This window comes from Panthera tigris, chromosome D4 (genome assembly GCF_018350195.1).
Source record: "Panthera tigris isolate Pti1 chromosome D4, P.tigris_Pti1_mat1.1, whole genome shotgun sequence".
Classification (NCBI taxonomy): Eukaryota; Metazoa; Chordata; class Mammalia; order Carnivora; family Felidae; genus Panthera; species Panthera tigris.
In genome coordinates, this window is record NC_056672.1 from 86420150 (window position 1) to 86440728 (window position 20579).

General features: G+C 50.7%; 1 protein-coding gene across 7 annotated transcripts in view; it reads left to right on the forward strand.

Moving 5' to 3' along the window:
- SPTAN1 (spectrin alpha, non-erythrocytic 1) overlaps nucleotides 1-20579 on the forward strand; it is a 61467-nt gene that overhangs the window by 12863 nt on the left and 28025 nt on the right. For 5 of the 7 annotated variants that reach the window (XM_015536060.2, XM_042965171.1, XM_042965173.1 and 2 more), the window contains exons 3-24: nucleotides 59-184; nucleotides 3930-4070; nucleotides 4428-4574; nucleotides 5988-6121; nucleotides 6277-6421; nucleotides 6499-6653; nucleotides 7304-7439; nucleotides 8260-8361; nucleotides 9221-9358; nucleotides 9812-9922; nucleotides 10616-10693; nucleotides 10808-10963; nucleotides 11198-11402; nucleotides 12101-12282; nucleotides 12622-12865; nucleotides 13058-13180; nucleotides 13733-13950; nucleotides 14784-14876; nucleotides 15237-15371; nucleotides 16433-16581; nucleotides 17643-17702; nucleotides 18808-19006. In XM_015536060.2, the coding sequence (XP_015391546.2) occupies nucleotides 59-184; nucleotides 3930-4070; nucleotides 4428-4574; nucleotides 5988-6121; nucleotides 6277-6421; nucleotides 6499-6653; nucleotides 7304-7439; nucleotides 8260-8361; nucleotides 9221-9358; nucleotides 9812-9922; nucleotides 10616-10693; nucleotides 10808-10963; nucleotides 11198-11402; nucleotides 12101-12282; nucleotides 12622-12865; nucleotides 13058-13180; nucleotides 13733-13950; nucleotides 14784-14876; nucleotides 15237-15371; nucleotides 16433-16581; nucleotides 17643-17702; nucleotides 18808-19006 (3177 nt within the window). The remainder of the gene's footprint in view (nucleotides 1-58; nucleotides 185-3929; nucleotides 4071-4427; nucleotides 4575-5987; nucleotides 6122-6276; nucleotides 6422-6498; nucleotides 6654-7303; nucleotides 7440-8259; nucleotides 8362-9220; nucleotides 9359-9811; nucleotides 9923-10615; nucleotides 10694-10807; nucleotides 10964-11197; nucleotides 11403-12100; nucleotides 12283-12621; nucleotides 12866-13057; nucleotides 13181-13732; nucleotides 13951-14783; nucleotides 14877-15236; nucleotides 15372-16432; nucleotides 16582-17642; nucleotides 17703-18807; nucleotides 19007-20579) is intronic. The other 2 variants (XM_042965175.1, XM_042965176.1) reach the window with 1 other exon arrangement.

Here is a 20579-nt window from a genome sequence, read left to right on the forward strand (position 1 = left end):
GCAGAATGGTGAATGCTGTGTGGTTGCAGCTGTGGCTCACTTCATGGTCCACCAACAGGGCAAGCTTCAGAAGCATCAGGCCTTCGAAGCTGAAGTGCAGGCCAACTCAGGAGCCATTGTTAAACTGGATGAGACTGGAAACCTGATGATCTCAGAAGGGCATTTTGCGTCTGAAACCATAAGGGTGAGTAGGAGTAGTGCCTGGTACGGGTGGCCATCTGGTACTGGTAAGGATGGCTGTCTGGTTGGCGGAAGAGTGTGGATTAAATGCCAGTTAGGGTTTCTAAAAAAGACTTTTCTAGCTTTTTAAAAGAATTTGTGAAGTCTCTGAAAGGAGTTACCCAAATCTTGCCTTTGTAATATGATGATTCAGTATGAATACAAACAAGATGTGTATGCTCAGTGGGGAAATAATTCTTTTTGTAGAACAAATTAGAATGCGATTATACTTTAAAGAAGATTACATAAATTAAGCTTAAATTTACAGATGGTAATTAGATGGGAAGTTGGTGAATTTGGAGATCAAGACAGAAAGATCAGTAGGATTACTCACAGATGCTATAAAGTTCTCCATTGGCAAAACTCGATGTCTGGATCTTGGTTTGCTGAGATCTAGTGAGCAAGCGAGTTTATGGTCCAGCTGTAAGCAGAGAGTTGTGGCACCTGTTAGTGACCATGGTGACAGAGCCAACTTTGAAGCAGGTGTCCTCACGTTCTTTGATTTGACTTGTTTGGTACCAGTTCACTGGAGCTGGGGCAACAACTGATCTTTCCCTGCTCTGCCATTTCCAATACCAGGGTATTAAAGGGAGAGCAAACCTCTTGAGGGTGAAGTATGCACGCTTAGTTCCTCATAACCAGATGTTCTTAACTGTTTCTGACTTAACGTCATACCTGTCTGTGTGTGTTGTTCTTTGTTATCCAAAGTCACGTTCCACGGAGGGAATGGCCTTTTCAGTCCTTACCAATCGAGGCCGTCTTGAAGATTTAGATGAAAGCTACATCTAAAAGCCCGGCTAGAAGTGTCACGTCCTCTGCTGCTTGTTTCCTGACCCCCTGTAGAGCCTCCATTCCCTTGGGGTCTGGCCTAGTGGTTTTGTAACAGTAAATACGTGTCTCTTTTGCACTGATATACTCTGCAGTCTCATATTGAAGACTTGCAGTTAGCTTATTATTAATAGTTAATCATTACTAGTAATGATTGTAAATAGGAAATAAGAGTAAATTCTAAATGCCATATGACCAGCTGTTTAATTATATTCGACTCATTTGGGTAATGTCGTCTGTGTTTCTGCCGTTAAGTACAAATGTCTTCCTGCTCATTTTCCCGCTGTTTTGTATATAGTCTTATGGTAAACGAAAGTGGCATGCCTTATTATTTCCTGGATAGAAGTTGTTTTCTCAGAGTGCATGGCATTGCTCTGCAGCAGTATAACCAGGCTACAGATAGGGAACAGGAGAAATAGAGCAAGTGTTTGACTTTATAGTAGTTAATTTGAAGAGGGAGGGACCCAAAGCTCACTTCATTCTGCTCTGTTAGTAAATACCCTCCTCCCTGTTTGGAGATCTTATTAAAGCAACATTTAAAAGTACTACTAGCCACTGTTTGTTGAGTAGCCATTTATGTGCAAACACTTTGCCATGGGACTTGACATATGTAATCTCTGATCTTGACTAGAAGCTCCCTAGGTAGCCCTTATCCCCACGATATGGAAGGGAAGAAACTGAAGCTCAGAGAAGTTTGAGTAACTTCTCCAAATCCCACAGCTAGTAGGCGACAGAATTGGAATTCCAATCTACGCCTTTCTTTGCTGACAACTATTTGCTTTATTTTTCGAAGCTATATTTCATTCCTGTTCGCTTTCCTTAATTTCTCTGCCAGCTGCCTCTGCCTGCTGCCTCTGCCTCCTGCTGTTTTCTCATGCCCCTGTTGAGAAAGCCACCCGAGTCAGAACCAGGATTTCCTCTCCACCCTGTCAGCTTTCAGTGTTTCCCAAGTGCCCCTGCCTGCCTGCTCCCTCCTGCTCCCAAACTGCGGTGCGCTTGAGAATCTGGGCTCTCTAGCCTGCAGTGTTTACGAGGTCAGACGCACCAGGAACAGGAGGGCTGTTCCAGCCCTGGAGCGGGGCCTGTCCTAGTTCTTTACCTGAGAGCGTGAACATGAAACACGTGGGAGACTGACCATTGACTTGGGGGGTGAGGTTTTTTGGTGAGCCTTCGGTGGTCTTGTTTTTAATTTGAGCAAAGGGCTTTCATTTAATCTTTGCTGTCTTGTTCCCAGTTCCCATGGTGATCCTGGCTTGGTGCTTCATCTGGCCCCATAACTCAGTAACCTCGTTTGGCAGGCAGGCTAACGTGGGGGCGGGGGTGGATTGTGAGGATTGCTTCTATGCCCTGGATAACCTGTCTGTCGCCGGTTTAGACTTTCACACCGTACCGGACAGCGTGGCGCCCCATAGTCACCGCCACCCACATTGGGTCCCACATCCGAGTAGGTGGAGTGTTGAGTTGCTACTGCTTGCCTGTTCCTTCCCCTCTGCCTTGGAATGCCTTTCACTTCCTTCTCGTTGGCGGGGCTTCTTTGTAACCATCGGTGGTGGAAGTGAATTGTGTGAGCGTTTATTTCCCCTGCTGTTTTCTCCTTTCACATGAAACCCACACCCTTGTTTCTAAGAGAATCCACCCATGTTGGCTGCCCCTTGGCCTTCAAGTTTTTAGCTGCCTGGGAGGGGCATCTCAACAATGGGTGGATCCCAGACTTCTCTCCTGTGAGTGTCCACCCCCCTTGTGGTTTGTTTTCCTTGTGTCTGCCAGTGTTAACACGGAAATTCCCAGTATCTTGGGGGAGGCTTAGTCAATACATTAAGATTGGATTAGATACCGGAAAGCGTCCCCTCAGCTTGAACGCATGATCAATTCCCCCCCAGTTCTTGACACGTCCTTACTAGGGCTTGCAGTGAGAACCCAAAGATGCTGGGAAGTGAATATGTTTGGGCCTGTGGCTACCACTTGGGTGAGGTTTGAAATGAACCTTACCTGAGATGTACCACAGTCTTCTCACAGAAGTGCCAAAACCTTTTCTGCCAAGAATCCTTTTCATTGCTGATTATGTTTCAGGACCCCTTTTTTTGTGTGTGTTTTAAGTTTATTTATTTTGAGAGATAGCAAGCGCATGTGTGTGCATGAGCGGGGGCAGGGCAGAGAAAGAATCCCAAGCAGGCTCTGCTCTGTCAGCACAGAGCCCGACACGGGGCTCAGACCCACGAACCATGAGATCATGACCTGAGCCAAGATCAAGACTCCGACGCTTAACCGACTGAGCCACCCAGGCACCCCCTCCCCATTTTTTCTAATTTATATGAAAAGGTGTTCCTATTAACTTGTGCCTCGTCATTGTTTCTTTGCATTCATGATGCCCATAGGACCTCTCGTTTTATGTTTTCCCTCTACCTCTGCAAATTCATAGTAACTCTTCAGTGATTTCTGCTGTTTCTGTGTTAATTCCTCATCTCTCCTCCCCCACTAGTTTTCCGACCCAGGAATCTCACTTAATGATTTGATTACTAATAACAATTATAAATAACAATTATCATTTATGCATTTCTGTATTGTTTATATATATTATTTATATAACAGTTGATGGTGATTAATAATTCCCCTGAAGTAAACTAGAATAAATCCACCTGTGAAAGGTCAGCTATTTTGTTAAGACCTACCGAACCACTGTGAAGTGGACGCTGTTTCCCGTTCTCAAACTTAGATTTCCTCTTCCTTTGGAGATTGTCTTTGGGGTGTGGGGGGGGATTATCTTTTCAAAGATGTATTCCAACCTCTGACTTGGGAGGCTTCTGACCCGCGGGAAGTCTGTGGAGGAGCCAGATCCCATAGAGATGGTCGTGATCTCCGGGGCTGATTTTTCTCCCCCACAGACCCGTTTGGTGGAGCTGCACCGCCAGTGGGAACTTCTCTTGGAGAAGATGCGGGAGAAGGGGGTGAAACTGCTGCAGGCGCAGAAGCTGGTGCAGTATTTGCGGGAGTGCGAGGACGTGATGGACTGGATCAATGACAAGGTACGTTTCCAGGAGGGAGGTTTGCCGAGTCGGCCTTAGCGAGAGCACGGGAGGAGTGTCTGTGTGCCCAGCTGAGGGCCGCGGTGAGCAGCGGAAGACGCTCGGTGGTGGGGTTGCCGCAGCCCCGGCTTCTCTCCGCAGCGCGCGCCCTTCTGTAACTCTGAACCCGGAGGCTCGGCCTGACGTGCCCTGGGCTCAACCTTTTAACTGGGAGAGGAGCTCAGATCACAAAGGACACGGAAAACTGCATCCGCGAAAGCTAACGCGGCCCAGCCCAGTGGGCCTCGCTCATGATAAGTGGGAGCCATGGTTACCGAGTGTCAGTTGGTGACTCTGGCTCTGTTGGTTCCCGGGCAGGAAGCCATCGTGACTTCTGAGGAGCTGGGCCAGGACCTGGAGCACGTGGAGGTTTTACAGAAGAAATTTGAAGAGTTTCAAACAGATATGGCTGCCCATGAAGAAAGAGTTAATGAAGTGAACCAGTTTGCTGCCAAACTCATTCAGGTAGGTGGCAAAGCACCACGTGCTTCTTCCCCCATCGTGATACTAATTGGTGTTTCCAGAAGAAAATTTCGGTGATCAGTTCCCTGAGTCCTGTGTGAGCACGGCTTGGAAAGCGTGTCTCAGAGTTTTGTTTAGATAAGGCAGCAATTCTGCTTACTCCTGAGTTAGAAGCTGCTTTCTAACTTGCGGCCATGGGCAGGAAGGGCCGAGTTCGTTTGATCTGTGTCCTCCACCCGCTTTCGGGTAGGGCTCTGCAATGCTTTTACGGGGCTGCTGAAGCTGGGCATCCAGGGCTGTCAGGTGAGGGTGTGGCGGTGAATGCTTCTCAGAGTTGGCGGGCATCCACTGACGCCTGACTGCTCTCTTCCTTTCCTTTTGATTTTGATGTGAAGTCCCAGGGCTCTCTTGGGAGCCTGGGGAACCTTGTAATGAATAGGCTCTCCACTGGTGGCTCTGAGCCATCGAGAGGGGACAGTGCAGCCTTTCCCCATTGCCTACTTGTGCATTCCCGTGAGCTGCTTCTTTATCCCCGGCTTCTGCTACAGGCGCCAGAGTGCACACATAGTATTTATGACTTTATGTATATATATCCTTCTGTCTTATGTTGCTGCGTTATGACCAATAGAAGTGGAAATCTCTCCAGGGACTTCAAGTAGTAGGAACTGGATTTTCTGCTTTCAGGGAGATTTGATTTGCAGGGTATAAATCTGAAATTTATGGATCTGCTTCAGGGCTGGTACTTGTTGCCTTTCTGGCCAGTGACAAAAGAAGAGCCAGCGCTCCTCAGAAACACCTCATCCTTCCACAGCGAGAGATGTACTCTGCCCTACCCCCTACCCCGGAATCTTGGGGCCTCCCAGGGTCGTGCTGACAAGAGCAGTCAGGCCAAGCCTAAGATCTCACAGATGGATCCCAGAACCCTGAAATGCTTCATTTATTACTTCACATTTTTGTCAAGACAAAAACCAAAATGTAGTTCGTGGGGAAGGGTACTTTTAAAGAAATAGCTCCAGTCTGAAGTCAGGAACACACCCTGAAGACCGTGTATATGGACAGGAATGCTCGGTAGGCTCCCGAGTGTCCGAGGTGACAGATTTTCCAGCACCAGGTGCATTGGACGTAGGTGCATCGATGAAGCTACCATAAAGTTGCAGTTAAGGTATGTGTTAACATGAAGGTTTTTGGTGCTGATGCCCGCAACTGCTTTGTGGACTGACCGCACTACTCGGAGGGACAGATAATGGCTCTCCCCTTTTTATACAAGAAGAAATGGAAGCTCATTTTGAACAAATTTCATTCCATTTCACGCACAAAACCAGTGTTTCTTCAGAAAGATGAAGGTTTGCTGAAGCAGACACTTGTCAGGAGCCCGGGGCTCAGGACCCAGGCCGGTCTGTGTTCTCCCTCGTGTAGGAGCAGCACCCTGAGGAGGAGACCATCAAGACCAAGCAGGATGAAGTAAACGCGGCCTGGCAGCGGCTGAAGGGACTGGCCCTTCAGCGACAGGGGAAGCTCTTTGGGGCGGCTGAGGTCCAGCGCTTTAACAGGTACCGAGCCATAGAGGGCTGCTGGGCATGGGTGTATACCTGGGGGGCCTGGTGGATATGTGGCATGTGCCACATAGATGCTGGAGCTGCCTGGGCAGCACTCCCAGCCCTAGACAGTCGCCATAAGCGGCTGCGCCGGTGCCTCCATTCCATAGGGATGTGGACGAGACCATCAGCTGGATTAAGGAGAAGGAGCAGTTAATGGCCTCTGACGATTTTGGCCGAGACCTGGCAAGCGTTCAGGCTCTGCTGCGGAAGCACGAGGGTTTGGAGAGAGACCTTGCTGCTTTGGAGGACAAGGTAGGTTTTGAAAGTAGCCGGTCCCACAGAGAAGTTAGCAAGGGGCACGAGCGCTGTCTGATGGAGGGTGTTTCCAGGTCAAAGCCCTGTGTGCCGAGGCCGACCGCCTGCAGCAGTCCCACCCTCTGAGCGCCGCACAGATTCAAGTGAAGCGAGAGGAGCTCATTGCCAACTGGGAGCAGATCCGGACCCTGGCAGCCGAGAGACACGCCCGCCTCAATGACTCCTACAGGTAGGAAGAACTCCCTGGGGCTCAGCGACCCACGCCTTTGGACCCCTCTTAGAGAAGAGGGCAGGCAGGGTTAGGGGTCACTTCTACCTACTAAGAGAGGGCTGCTGTACACCTGCCAGTTCCTGTACAAAGAAAGTGCCAGTGACTTTCCTACCTGTGTTACATTTGGAGACTGGCAACTCTGTAGTGTGTGTGCACACGCACGCACACGTAGTGTTTATGACTTTATGAATATCCTTCCGGCTTCTATTGCTGTGTTATGACCAATAGAAGTGGGAATCTCTCCTTAGTGATTGGAGCACCAGGGAAATATACCACTAAAATTGAGTAAATCAAGCATTGGGGAGTGAAAGAATGCTAACTACTAACCAGACCTCAAATTTGGGAATGCCAAGGAGATTGGAAATAAGGGACCAGATTGGGGAATTACAATGATGGACAGAACCCAAATTTCAAAGGATTGCTTTCAGCCTTCTCTCACTTTCCTTTATAGTCTAGATGGAAGAATCTTCTGTATCCCAGGATTAGGTTTTTCATGGTTTGATAGGCCTCTGAGGACGTAGACTTCGAAGCTTTAGGGAGGCATTTTCCATCCTGGGCTCTCCACTGGGAACGTGGCACATCTAATGGCTCTTCTTGGATTTCCCTAGGCTTCAACGCTTCCTTGCTGACTTCCGCGACCTCACCAGCTGGGTGACTGAAATGAAAGCCCTCATCAATGCAGATGAGCTCGCCAATGATGTGGCCGGGGCTGAAGCCCTGCTCGACAGGCATCAGGAGCACAAGGTAGCATCTCCGACATCTTTCAGAAGGAAAGACATTTTAGCTTGTAATGCATCGGTTGATCACTCTCATTTGCAGTCAGAGTGGCTGAAACTTTGTTCACAGCTGGCTCCCTCCATAGGATTATTGTTGATTTTGCCTTTGGAGCCTGGCTCTGCCAGCTTCTCATACACGGTGAAGCGGGTTAAATGTTGGGAAATTAACTGTGGTCTGTGAAAATGAAGGGCTGTGCCCTGGCAAGACAGAGTGCTGTAGTTTGCACAATAGTCATGTACCATCTTAAACACTGTCTTCATTTAAATGCTGACTTTCATATTCGGTGTAAGTTTCTTACTCTGGTTTTTTTTCCCCAAAGTATATTCCACAGAAAACTAGTTTTATGAGATTTTGATAGGCTTTACCTTAAAAAGAAAGGTTTCTGGAGCACCTGAGAGGCTCAGTCGGTTAAGTGTCTGACTCTTGATTTCGGCTCAGGTCATGATCTTGAGGTTTGTGAGACTGAGGGCTTTGAGAAATCCGCCCATCCGGCACCGTGAGGGCAGAGAGACAGTGGAACAGAAGACAGGGCTCGGACCCTTAATCGTGTGGGAACATGGCAGGCTTGGACAGAGGTGGCCTGAAAAGCCAGTGGCAAAGAGGCTTCTCCGTAAACGGTGCCCTCGTGGTTGGTAACCCCGACCGGTGTCAGGGAACCTGGCCTCATCATTGACCCTGCTCCTTGTTGGAGATGGGATGTTCTGATTTGTAACGATTGTTTAAAATTCAACCACTCTGTTTTCTTTTATCAGTTGCCAGGCATAAATTATGCCTTTTTTCCCTTTAGGGTGAAATCGATGCTCACGAGGACAGCTTTAAATCCGCAGATGAGTCTGGACAGGCCCTGCTCACTGCTGGGCATTATGCCTCGGATGAAGTGCGGGAGAAGGTAAGAGAGGAGAGGTTCTTTGAGAGTCTCTGAAAGCTCGTATCCATCCATGAGCATCCAGGCTGCATTCACCATGGTGTGCGAGAAAGCTGACGTAGAACTTGTGCCAGAAAGTTCAAGGGCAGTTTCTTAAGAGACCGAAAAAGAAGACCTATTTGTAGTATCGTGATTGATTAGAGAAAGAAAGTTCCATTTATTTGGGATGTTTATGGTACATTTTCTACCTGAAGGGGACCTGGCAGGGAGTTGAGCCAATAAGAAAGAGATGAATTTCAAATTATACATATAAGCGTATATAATTTCAAAGTTTCACAACATCTGAGTGTAAAGATACCTGAGGAATGTTAAGATGATGATGCTGTTTTAATATTGCATACACTAAGAAGAGTCTTTGAAATCAAAGACACTTTATTGTCAACTTTGGAGCTTAAAAATTAGCTCTAGGGCATTCCTGAATTTACCAGTTTTATGGGAAGACGCACCGAGTTGGCATTTCTCAGCTGAGAGTCCTTCCTCCATTTTTACTGCCTGCCTTTGGATAGATGCCCTTTCTCTTCTACCTAACATTTACCTACCATTTTGATCTTAAGTCACCTGTGATAACGTGGCAGTAAATTAATTCTAGATCAACTCGCTTGCCTCCTATGTAGCCTAAACTGCTCAGGATTTGTGTGGTTTCCCGTGAGCCGGCCGCCACAAGTGAATGCAGTTCGTCCCCTTTTGCAAACCAGAGGAGAGGCCGGAAGATTAGCACGAGGCTTAGAAATTCCAGGGCAGCCTTTCTGATGGCCTGGTGGGGGAGGGGGCCACGGCAGGACCCACCCTCCCTCACGGCTTCTGTGTCCCCTCCTCCCCGCAGCTGGGCGTCCTGGCGGAGGAGCGGGCTGCCCTGCTGGAGCTGTGGGAGCTGCGCCGGCAGCAGTACGAGCAGTGCATGGACCTGCAGCTCTTCTACCGCGACACGGAGCAGGTGGACAACTGGATGAGCAAGCAGGAGGTACCGCGTCGTCTCCGTCCGCCACGCTGCCTGGGGGGGGGCTGACTTGTGCCCACGTTGCCGTTGTGAGTCGGGTGACGAGGCCGTGACGAAGAGCGCCCAGCGGCTGTGCCGGCCTTGCTCCCGCTGCTGGGGTTGGCTGACCGTCGGGACCGGCCCCAGGTTTGGACAGGAGGAGTCTGCTGCTGTGGAATTGTCTTTTGCCGAAGAGGACTTTTTTTTTTTTTTTTTTTTTTTGGGGGGTCTGGGACTTAGCACTCACACTATTGGTGAATTTGTGTTAAGTGAATCTAAAAGGATGTCAGGCTTTCTGGAAGAGGGCTGAGAAGTTTTATGGCTATAGCATCTCCTTCCTTCCTTTTCGTATTTTGGCCAGCATATCCTTTGCTTTCCGGCCTTAGTTGATGAAAGGGCTAGGGTGTCACCCTGAGTGCTTTTGTTCTCTTTCACAAGGCCTTCCTGTTGAACGAAGACCTGGGAGACTCCTTGGATAGTGTGGAAGCGCTCCTCAAGAAGCACGAGGACTTCGAGAAGTCCCTCAGTGCCCAGGAGGAAAAGATTACAGTAAGACTCTTTCTTCTCGTTCCTTCTGGCGGTCCTCAGAGTCAGCCCGGCGTCCGTTCTCCTCAAGGGTTTCTGCGCAGATGCAGCGGAGGATCTGTGTGAGAGGCGCTCCTGTAGGGGCTTGAGATCTCACGGTGGCGGCTCACGGTCCGGTGGGAGGCCTGCCTGCGCTCGCGGGATGGGGTCTTTCCCTGATGCGTAAACCTCCACATTGAGATTTACCTTTCACTAAAAGTACTTGGAGCTCAGGGCGCCTGGCTGGCTCAGTCGGGGTGCGTGTGACTCTTGATCTCAGGGCTGTGAACTCGAGCCCCACGTTGGGTGTCGAGACTACTTAAAAATAAAAGCTTGAGAAAAATAAATAAAAGTGGTTGGAGCTCACGTAAGAGGTATTTTTCCCCTTGCAAACAGGCTGCTAACCCGTTCTGACCCCCCATCCAATCACATCAGATGTGTCATGACATCAGCTGCAGTGAACATCCTGAAAGGAGCTAGCATGACATTGTTGTATCTGACTAATAACGTCAAGCAGAAACTCAGAAGTTGAGGGGTAAATGTTGTCACAGCAAACCTTAGACCTGTGTTTCGGTTTAGAGCATTTTGTGAGCTGTGCGGTAGTTACTTTGCTCCTGCGGCCGAGCTGTGTGCTCGCGTGCTTTTGCTGGTGAAGAGCCCTTTACTCTTCCCTTCCAGGCACTGGACGAATTTGCAACCAAGCTGATTCAGAACAACCACTACGCAATGGAGGACGTGGCCACCCGCCGAGATGCGGTACGTTCCGTTCTCCCCGCGCCGTCCCTGCTCTCCTGTCCGTGTAACCTCTGGAGCTGGAAGAAGTCTCTGGAGAGCAGGAACGGGAGAGTCATGAGGCCCCTTGTCTTCCAGCTGCTGAGCCGCCGCAATGCCCTGCACGAGAGAGCCATGTGTCGCCGGGCCCAGCTGGCAGACTCCTTCCACTTGCAGCAGTTTTTCCGCGACTCCGATGAGCTCAAGAGCTGGGTCAACGAGAAGATGAAAACCGCCACAGATGAAGCTTATAAAGTAATGTTCTGCCAGCATGGCGCTGTAGCATTTGGCTAGGAAGCTAAATGTAGCTCTCAAAGATAAATTGAAGCTAAAGAAAGAAATCGGGAACTCTGAAAATCACACTATTTAGCATAAGCTTATCGTTCTCTGCACCCTGCCCCCTGCCAGGAAAGAGAAGCAGGAAGGTAATACAGAGGAGTTTGACATACTCGGGTTCCGGGTAGAACCCCCTTCTTCCTTTTTTGGCAGGACCCATCCAACCTACAAGGAAAAGTACAGAAGCACCAGGCTTTTGAGGCTGAGCTCTCTGCCAACCAGAGCCGCATTGACGCCCTGGAGAAAGCGGGGCAAAAGCTGATTGATGTCAACCACTATGCCAAGGATGAAGTAGCAGCTCGTATGAATGAGGTCATCAGTTTGTGGAAGAAATTGCTGGAAGCCACTGAACTGAAAGGTAAGAGAAGGAGCCTCCCCGGATAGTGTGAGGGCCGCTGGGGAGTTAGGTGTCCCTTCCTGGTGAAGTGTTGTAGGGACACAAACCACATAGGTCGGGTGAGCTGGGCAGCCTCGGGCCTGCGCACTCCTCTCCCGTGTAGCAGTTCCTTGCTTGCGATCCTGATGCTTTGCTAATGTGATAAATGTGGTTGACGTGCTGGGTAGTGGGGGAGACTGAGTGAGGGAGTGATGTGGTCACCTGCCCTTACTGGTCCTTGTCGCCGAACATCAGAGTTCGGCTGAGAGCCAAGGGCTTTTAATAATTCTTGAATGCTCTTCTCTCATGGGGGTTAGGGTGCTTTTTAAAGGACTTCTGGGGGTACCTGGGTGGCTCAGTCAGTTATGTGTTTCGGCTTAGGTCGTGATCTCATGGATCTCGGGATTCTCCCTCCCCCTCCCCTCTCTCTGTGCACTTCTCCAGTGTACGCCCAAGCCAAGTGCATTCTTCTCTCTCTCTCTCATAATAAATAAACATTTAAAATATACAAATAAAATAAAGGACTTCCAAGTCTGCGTTTTGTTTTTACCTTTGTGGTGGGGGTGAAGCAGTGACTGGAACCCTGACCCTCAGCTCCTCACTAAGTACCGTTGTCAATGAGCAGCACTGGTGGGGGACAGTATAAACAGGTGGACAATCACGCCTGCTCCTTTGACTAGGGATAAAGCTTCGCGAGGCCAACCAGCAGCAACAGTTCAACCGCAACGTCGAAGATATTGAGCTGTGGCTGTATGAGGTGGAAGGTCATCTGGCTTCGGACGATTATGGCAAAGACCTTACCAACGTCCAGAACCTCCAGAAGAAGCATGCCCTGCTGGAGGCTGACGTGGCTGCTCACCAGGTAGCGGGACTCGGGGGCTGCTGCCTGGGCCGCTGGTGGTGGTGAAGCTGGAGAAACGGCAGGCGGTTTCTAGGCCCTGCTGTTTTTCTGAGGGATAAAAGGCGTTGGTTTTCTTAGGTGACCCTGTGTATTCCCTCTTGTTCTCAAATCAAACTCCGCCCTCAGAGTTTCCTGGGAGCCCAAGATGAGGGAAAGAGAAGGCAGAAAGATTACTCTCCAGGCTGGGAAGACACCTGTGTTGGTTTTCCTTCATATATGACCGGGTCACAGTTGAAGTTATGAGTCAGACCAGAGCATGCTGGTGCAAGCTTTCACGACCCTGTCCCTTCCTGTTTCCAGGATCGAATCGATGGCATCACCATTCAGGCCCGCCAGTTCCAGGATGCTGGCCATTTTGATGCTGAAAACATCAAAAAGAAGCAGGAAGCCCTCGTGGCTCGCTATGAGGCACTCAAAGAACCCATGGTTGCCCGAAAGCAGAAGCTGGCGGATTCTCTGCGTTTGCAGCAACTGTTCCGTGACGTTGAGGATGAGGAGACGTGGATTCGGGAGAAAGAACCCATTGCCGCGTCCACCAACAGAGGTCAGTCTGTCTCCCTGAGGTAAGACTCAAGTTTGAGAAGGGCCCTACCCTCATAGCGTAAAGGAGGTGCATATCAGAGCAAGGAGGGTCAAGTTTAAGGTAAATTTGGAACCCCAGTGGAATCTTAAAGAGCGACAGGGCTGACTTTTGTCTCGATGGCTTGGATGACCAGGGAGCGGTCTCTGCTTTCAGGCAAAGATTTGATTGGAGTCCAAAATCTGCTGAAGAAACACCAAGCCCTCCAAGCAGAAATTGCTGGGCATGAACCCCGCATCAAGGCAGTGACTCAGAAGGGGAACGCCATGGTGGAAGAAGGTAAGCGGTTGTCACCCGGGGAGTGGCTTTGCTTTTGGTCTTTGTTTGCTCCTCGGTTAAGTGCATGGACTTGCGTCAGACTGGGCTTGTGGGGTTGAGGACCATTCCCGGTCTCTCACTATATGACCTTGACTAGACCCTGCCCTCTCGATCCGAATATCTTACCTGTGAGATGCGGGTGATAGTTGCGAGGAGCGAGTGAGATCATGTGGGACGGAGTGTGGAACAGCCTGGCACGTGTCTCAGTGACTGAGGACTGGGGGTTACTGTTGTTGGTTAGGTCTTTACGGTCATATCACTGGTGCCAGCTTGGGACACCTGCTTCGTAGGGTCCAGATAGAGATCTGGACGGCTGGAGGCTTGAGGATGCAAAAGTTGGACAAATTACTTAGAAGGCCGGGACTCAACCCTCTCCTAAAACTGGGGGTTACGAAGGGGCCTGGCTTGCCACAGTGATGTAGCGGAGGTGCCGTGGACACCCGGAGGACCTTCTTCTCTGGCGTCATGTCGGCCTCCTTTGCGTGGTCTTCCTTTCCCCTGCCTGCCTTCCAGGCCATTTTGCTGCGGAAGATGTGAAAGCCAAGCTCAGCGAACTGAATCAGAAGTGGGAGTCACTCAAGTCCAAGGCCTCCCAGCGGCGGCAGGACCTGGAAGACTCTCTGCAGGCCCAGCAGTACTTTGCCGATGCCAACGAGGCCGAGTCCTGGATGCGGGAGAAGGAGCCCATCGTGGGCAGCACCGACTACGGGAAGGATGAGGACTCAGCCGAGGTGACCGCGTGTGGGGAGTCTGCCGGGGCTCGGGCTGGGGCCTGAGGGGAAGGTGACCAATGTGTGGAAGGTACAGCGTCTGCGTCGTTGGCTCTTTAGTGTGTTTTAGAGTATTTTGTACTTTCCACTATGGAAACTTGCCAAAGGAGAGAGGAGACCTCCCGTCCCTACCTTCCACCGCGAGCGTTTTGCCATTCTTGTTTGTCTGGCTCTCCACACGCATGTACACACGTACATACACAGGCATATCTTTTTGCCGGCAGTGGGTGTTTTTGAGCGAAACTCTTAGATTTCATCCATAGAGGTCTAGGTGCGGCCCCTGCACCTACCTCTTTTGTTGCCAGTCTTCACAAAACCCGGAAGAGTCGAATGGTGACATGTGCTATACAGGATTCCCCCAGAAGATGGGGGTGGGGACAGCTGAAGAGTTTTGGAAGGGGTGGTGGTGGTGGATGATGCTAAAGCACTACGTGTAGCGAGGGAGGGGAGTGTCCTCAAGGAAGGCAGGCTTCGGTTTGTTGGTAGTGTTTGTTTCTTAAGGTGGGTGGGGGAGCCACCAAGTGCACCATACCGTGCTTTATCGACCTTGTATTTTTCCAGGACCGCATGGTCATGCAGGGGCAGGGAGAAAGGATAATGCTACAAGTCCCAATTTGTATTTTCTCCAAATGTGATGTTTATTAGAAATGGGGAGAGAAAGTGTGGAGCAGGAGGTCATCAAATCCCCATGTAAATGAACCAGCTATCCGGGGAGGCTGGTAGGTCGGTGAGGCAGCAAGGACGGGGCGCCCTGGTTCCTTGTGCGTGGTCACAGTGTGTGATTTTGGTTTCAGGCTCTACTGAAGAAACACGAAGCTCTGATGTCGGATCTCAGTGCCTATGGCAGCAGCATTCAGGCTCTGCGGGACCAGGCTCAGTCATGCCGGGTGAGCCGGGCTTTCGTGTCAGCAGTTAGCGGTTGCCCGGGGTGGTTGGGAGTGGGGGGGTGCGCAGGGAATTGAAGGGCCTGGGCACTTCCGGCAGATGTGCCAGTCGTAGGTCACATTCTCGTGACCTCACTGCTAAGTCCCGTGACACAAAGATGCACAAACAGTTTAAAATGAGTAAAGATTTCCAACAGCTTAAGTTCTGGGGTCGGTCAGATTTTACTGATAGCTTCAGAGAAGAGCTCTCAAATATGCGTGTGGTAAATTTGGTACGGCCATTGAAGTTGGAGTCTGTTGTGGACTTAGGTGACACGCCACAGACAGCCTTTAACCGTGTGTGCCCTTCCTTTGGATTTTTAGCAACAAGTGGCCCCCATGGATGATGAGACCGGGAAGGAGCTGGTCTTGGCTCTCTACGACTATCAGGAGAAGAGCCCTCGGGAGGTCACCATGAAGAAAGGGGATATTCTCACCTTACTCAACAGCACCAACAAGGCAAGGCATCGAAAGTGGTTGTGCGTTTCCTTCCACGAGCACTACCGGTTTTGCTCAGCTGCGTGTCTGTGAGTCGCCGTGTCTAAAATACGGCTGGGTTAGAATTCGAGGGGACCAGAGCCTCCCAGTCGGTCTCCCCCTTGATACCGCTTCACCCCGTGTGTGATCCCGAGGGTTAATCTGTCCATCTTCCTGAATGCCCGAAAGCAGCTGTCTCGAGAATGGCTTGGCTTCAAGATTGAACACCTTGAGGTGAAATTCCCTCTCTTTAGAGCCAGATCTTTTCAGGACGTTTTAAGAACTGTCGGTTCTTAATCTAGACTCTGTGGCTACAGCAGATAGTTGAAGAGCACTGTGGCATTACCCCATAGGCTCTGTCTGCTCAAATGTTTCGATGGTTCTGGTTCATCAGCCTTCTTCCCTTGACCTGTGCTGGTTTGACAGTGGCTTTGAAGTAAAGTGCCTGGTGCTCCGTGTATCATCTGATAATTCCCACAAGGTCTTAGTTAAGGCTAGAGAAATGTCCACAGCCGTTGTTAAGGACCCTTACTCCTGCACCCCCAGTTTACCCTCATCGTGAGAGTTTGAGAAAAACCAAAAAAAACCCGGTGATTTATATTTTTCTGCTGACCCTAAACCGACCTTCTGGTCTGACTCTGCTTTACCCAACAGCATTATCCAGGGGAACTTGCTATGATGGTGGACATTTTGTGTGTGTGCTGGCTTTGCGGTAGCTGTTGGTGCAAGTGGTTATTATTCTAACTTATTTAAATGGACGTAGTCACGTGTGGCTAGTGGCTGCAGCGTCAGTGCCGTTCTGGCGTGTCTAACAGGAGGGTGTCCTTTCTGTTGGGTGTCACTGCGGCTTCCCTGGGGACCCACTCCGTGCTCGGCAGGTCACAAAGGACCGGCAGGTCCGTCCGTGTGCGGAGTGACTTTGCCGTGGTCACAGGATCCTCTTCACACGCTCAGAGCCGGCGTGTTCACGCGCGCGCACACAGGCTTCCTTGGCTCCTCCCTTCCTCGGGAGTTTGCTTTCAGTTCTCCGTCTGTTTCCTTAGGACTGGTGGAAGGTGGAGGTGAACGACCGCCAGGGCTTCGTGCCGGCTGCGTACGTGAAGAAGCTGGACCCCGCGCAGTCAGCCTCCCGCGAGAACCTGCTGGAGGAGCAGGGCAGCATAGCCGTGCGCCAGGAGCAGATTGACCACCAGTAAGGGCCACGCTGGCGACCACGGAGGTCCCGGGGTCACTTGGGGCTTCCTTCACACCCCACACAGGCCGAGCTTTAGGTGGCGTCCGGAGGCTCCGGAGCGGCCATTCTGGTGCCTGCGTTGTACCCGGGACACCTTCTGCCCACTGTCCCCAAGTCACTTTTAACCTCCAGTGTCCTATTTGGACCTCAGACCATTGACCGATACCTTTATTTTCCTGTGTTTTGTTTCTTTCCTGGCTTTTGTAAGAGTCTTTTCCTAAACAGCATTTTCTAAACATTACTCTCTTAACCTTTGTCCTCCAGTTGGGGATATGCTCTGGATTGGTTTTTAGAGGTTCCGCACCCCTGCAACTCTGCGCCTTTTAAAAGGCTGTTGAGAGAGTGGCTCTCTCTCGTGCTTTGTGCTTGGAGGTGGAGGTTATCTTTTATAAAGTGTCCCGTCCCGTTTTCTAGCTAAGCCCCCATACTGACCTCTGTCCCTCCCGTAGGGCATGTCTTGCTCAGCTAATGACCTTAAGGTTTTGGACACTTGAAAAATATCCAGAAGCTATGTCTCGCTAGAGTTTAGGACAACAGAATTTTGGGGACCCTGGCGATCCCTGAAAAGATCAGTTATTTGTCTACTTCCAGACCTTTTCTGTTACTATGGAGACAAGAGAGCAGTTTGGGCCTGGATCACAACTGTGGGAGCAAAGCAGCAGGCCCCATACGTGACTGGAGGAGCCTCTGAAGCTCTCAGTCCAGGTCTTTCTCATGCTAGTCCTGTGTCCCCCTGGCCTTGCTCTGTGACATGACTGGTGTTGCCAGGACAGGAAAGTTGTCTGCCTTAAACACAGCAGATTTTTCAGGAAAATGAAGGTGAACTAACCCCTCTAATTTACTTTGCCGGCTTTTTCTTTACTGATGTCCTTCGTGGCCTGGCTTGCTTCTGAGAGCTTTTGACGGACGCCTCAGTTGCCCCTACTTGAAGCATCCTGGCACGAGTCGGAGCTGCCGCTGTCCTTTCCCGTGGATTAATCCCACTAACTCGTGCATGCTTTTGCTGTGCCCCCGTGCAGGACGCGCATAACTAAGGAGGCCGGCAGTGTGTCTCTGCGTATGAAGCAGGTGCAGGAACTGTGAGTAGGCGGGCAGGCCTTGCCAAGCGCCCGTGCCCGTTCTCCCTCTGCCGCTTCTTTCCAAGGCACTCGTTCATCCAGAAAGACGAGGTGGGGGGGACTGTGAGGCCTTGCAGCAGCTGCGCTCCTAGGAAAGAGGTTTTGGTGCCGCTGTGCCCCGTCGGTGGCCGCTTGCCTCCCCGGGTCCCTTCTGTGTGCAGCTGTGTGCTCAGAGTGGTGTCGGTTCTCCCCCTGATGGCTTGGGTGGTGGAGCGGCCACTATCGGCAGCGAGCCCAAAGGCCGGTGCCGGAGTGTTCCCTACTAGGAACGAAATTCCTCCCTTTAAAGTGCTCTGATTCTCGGTAGCTCGTTGCTTTTTTCTTTCACTTTGGGAAGCTTAGATTTGATGGTGATGGTAGCTTTTCTTTAAGCTTTACCTTAGTCTTACTAAGTTTGTCATTTGCACGTCTCCGAAGGTAGTGAGCAGTTCAGCCCTTTGTGTTTTAGCTCGCAAGAGTTCGAGCATTCTTTGATTCTTAAGAAGTCTTCCACCTGTCGACGTGGTACAGATACTCTGTACCCGACCTAATTTTCCTTCTGAAGTTGGCAAAACTTTCCAAGAAATAGAGATACCGCTTTAGAAATTGCCTGCCGTTCGGAGAGGCTGACGTCCCGCGTGAGGCTGTTTTAAAGTTCGGTGTGCCTTCGCCCGCCGCCAGGGGCTGCTCAGAGAGTCAGAGCGGAGCGGGAGCCCTGCATACGCTGTGCTCAGCACACTCATCTCGTCTCTCAGCTCTGCTCGCATGACCCCTGTGTTACCGTGCTAGACACTGGGTCCCAGTCATTTGTGGTCGTGACGTTGGCCCCGGGATGAGTGTGCCGGGCTGTCCGAGCCACCCAGGTGTGAACAGCGTGGCGCTCATCCCTGAGGCTGTGATGTGGGGCCCCGGGGGCTTCATCCTCATCCGCGGTCTGCTGCCTTGTCCCCTGGGCACCGTCATTACCAACTCATGGCCTCGGACCCTCATCTCGGAGACACCCGGTGACTTGCCCCCCTCAGGTTAGTCTCCTCGGGAAGCTGACTGCCTGCCTCGCCCCCTCTTGTCGCCCTGTCCGATGACCCAGGTACCGCTCTCTGCTGGAGCTGGGTGAGAAGCGCAAGGGCATGCTGGAGAAGAGCTGTAAGCGGTTCATGCTGTTCCGCGAGGCGAACGAGCTGCAGCAGTGGATCAATGAGAAGGAGGCGGCTCTGGCCAGCGAGGAGGTGGGCGCCGACTTGGAGCAGGTCGAGGTGCTGCAGAAGAAGTTTGACGACTTCCAGAAGGTACGGGAGGTCTTGCAGCTGAGCTGAAAAATCGTTGGAGACTCGGTTCTCTGCGTCTGTGACTGTCGTTTCCTGGAACCGGCGTGGCACAGGTTGTGCTCTGCCAGCTGTGTGTAGCCCTCTGTAAAAACTTGAAACTGTTTCAGTCTAGTTTCAAGGGAACACGTGCTGTTTTCTCTACTTTTTCTAAGAATGTTTTGGGACGTAAAATACCAAAACGTGTAGAAGTATTTTTTTTAATTTTTTTTTTAACATTTGTTTATTATTGAGAGACAGACACAGAGCGTGAGCAGGGGAGGGGCAGAGAGAGGGGGAGACACAGAATCCGAAGCAGGCTCCAGGCTCTGAGCTGTCAGCACAGAGCCCGACACGGGGCTCGAACCCACAAACTGTGAGATCATGGCCTGAGCCGAAGCCGGACGCTCAACCGACTGAGCCACCCAGGCGCCCTCTAGAAATATTTTTTTAATTGGCGTAAAATTCGGACAGCATACAATTGACCATTTTGAAGTGTGCAGTTCCGAAGCATATAGCACGTCATGGTGCTAGACGACTGTTACCTTCTCTACTTCAGAAGGACACTGTCTACCCATCAGAGCGTCCTTCCCCATGACCCCCAGCCCGTAGCGGCAAGCAGTCTGCTTTTTGTCCCTGGATTTACATGCTCTGGACGTTTCGTATAAGTGGAATCCTACGTTATATGACTTTTTACAACTAACTGCTTTCACTGAGCATAATGGTTTTCCAGATTCATTTTTGTATCGCGTATCAGCATTCTAGGACTTTCTAGGGCTGAATAGAATTCCATCGTTGTGCATAAACTGCATTTTGTGTGTCCACTCCTCAGTGTAAGAGTTGTAGAACCAGATCATGTGGGTTGAGGGGCTTTTTCTCTCACAGAAGCTGACATCAGAATTTCATCATATTTAACTTTTTTTTTTTTTTTTAACATTTTTAAATTTTCTTGAGAGACATAGCGTGAGCAGGGGAGGGGCAGAGAGAGAGGATGACCTAGAATCCGAAGCAGGTTCTGGGCCCTGAGCTGTCAGCACAGAGCCTGATGTGGGGCTCAAACCCATAGACAGGAGATTGTGACCTGAGCTGAAGTCAGATGCTCAACTGACTGAGCCACCCAGGCGCCCCTCATCACATTTTAAAAACACATCCCCTCGGGGCCCCTGGGTGGCTCAGTCGGCTAAGTGTCCGACTGTTGCTTTCAGCTCGGGTCATGATCTCAGGCTTCATGAAATTGAGCCGTGAGTCAGGCTCTGCACTGACAGCGCGGAGACTGCTTGGGATTCTCTTTCTCCCTCTCCCTCAGCCGGTTGCCTGCTTGCACGCATGCACACGTGCCGTCTCCCAAATAAATAATTTCTAAAAAAAAACAAAACTAAAACACATTCTTCTCCTCCAAAGGAAGATAAAAGATGGGGACTCCTGGGTGGCTCAGTCAGTTAAGTATCCGACTGTTTGTTTCGGCTCAGGCCACGATCTCATGATTTCATGGGTTCGAGCCCTGCATAAGGGATCGTCAGCACGGACCCCGCTTGGGATTCTGTCTCTCTCTCTCTCT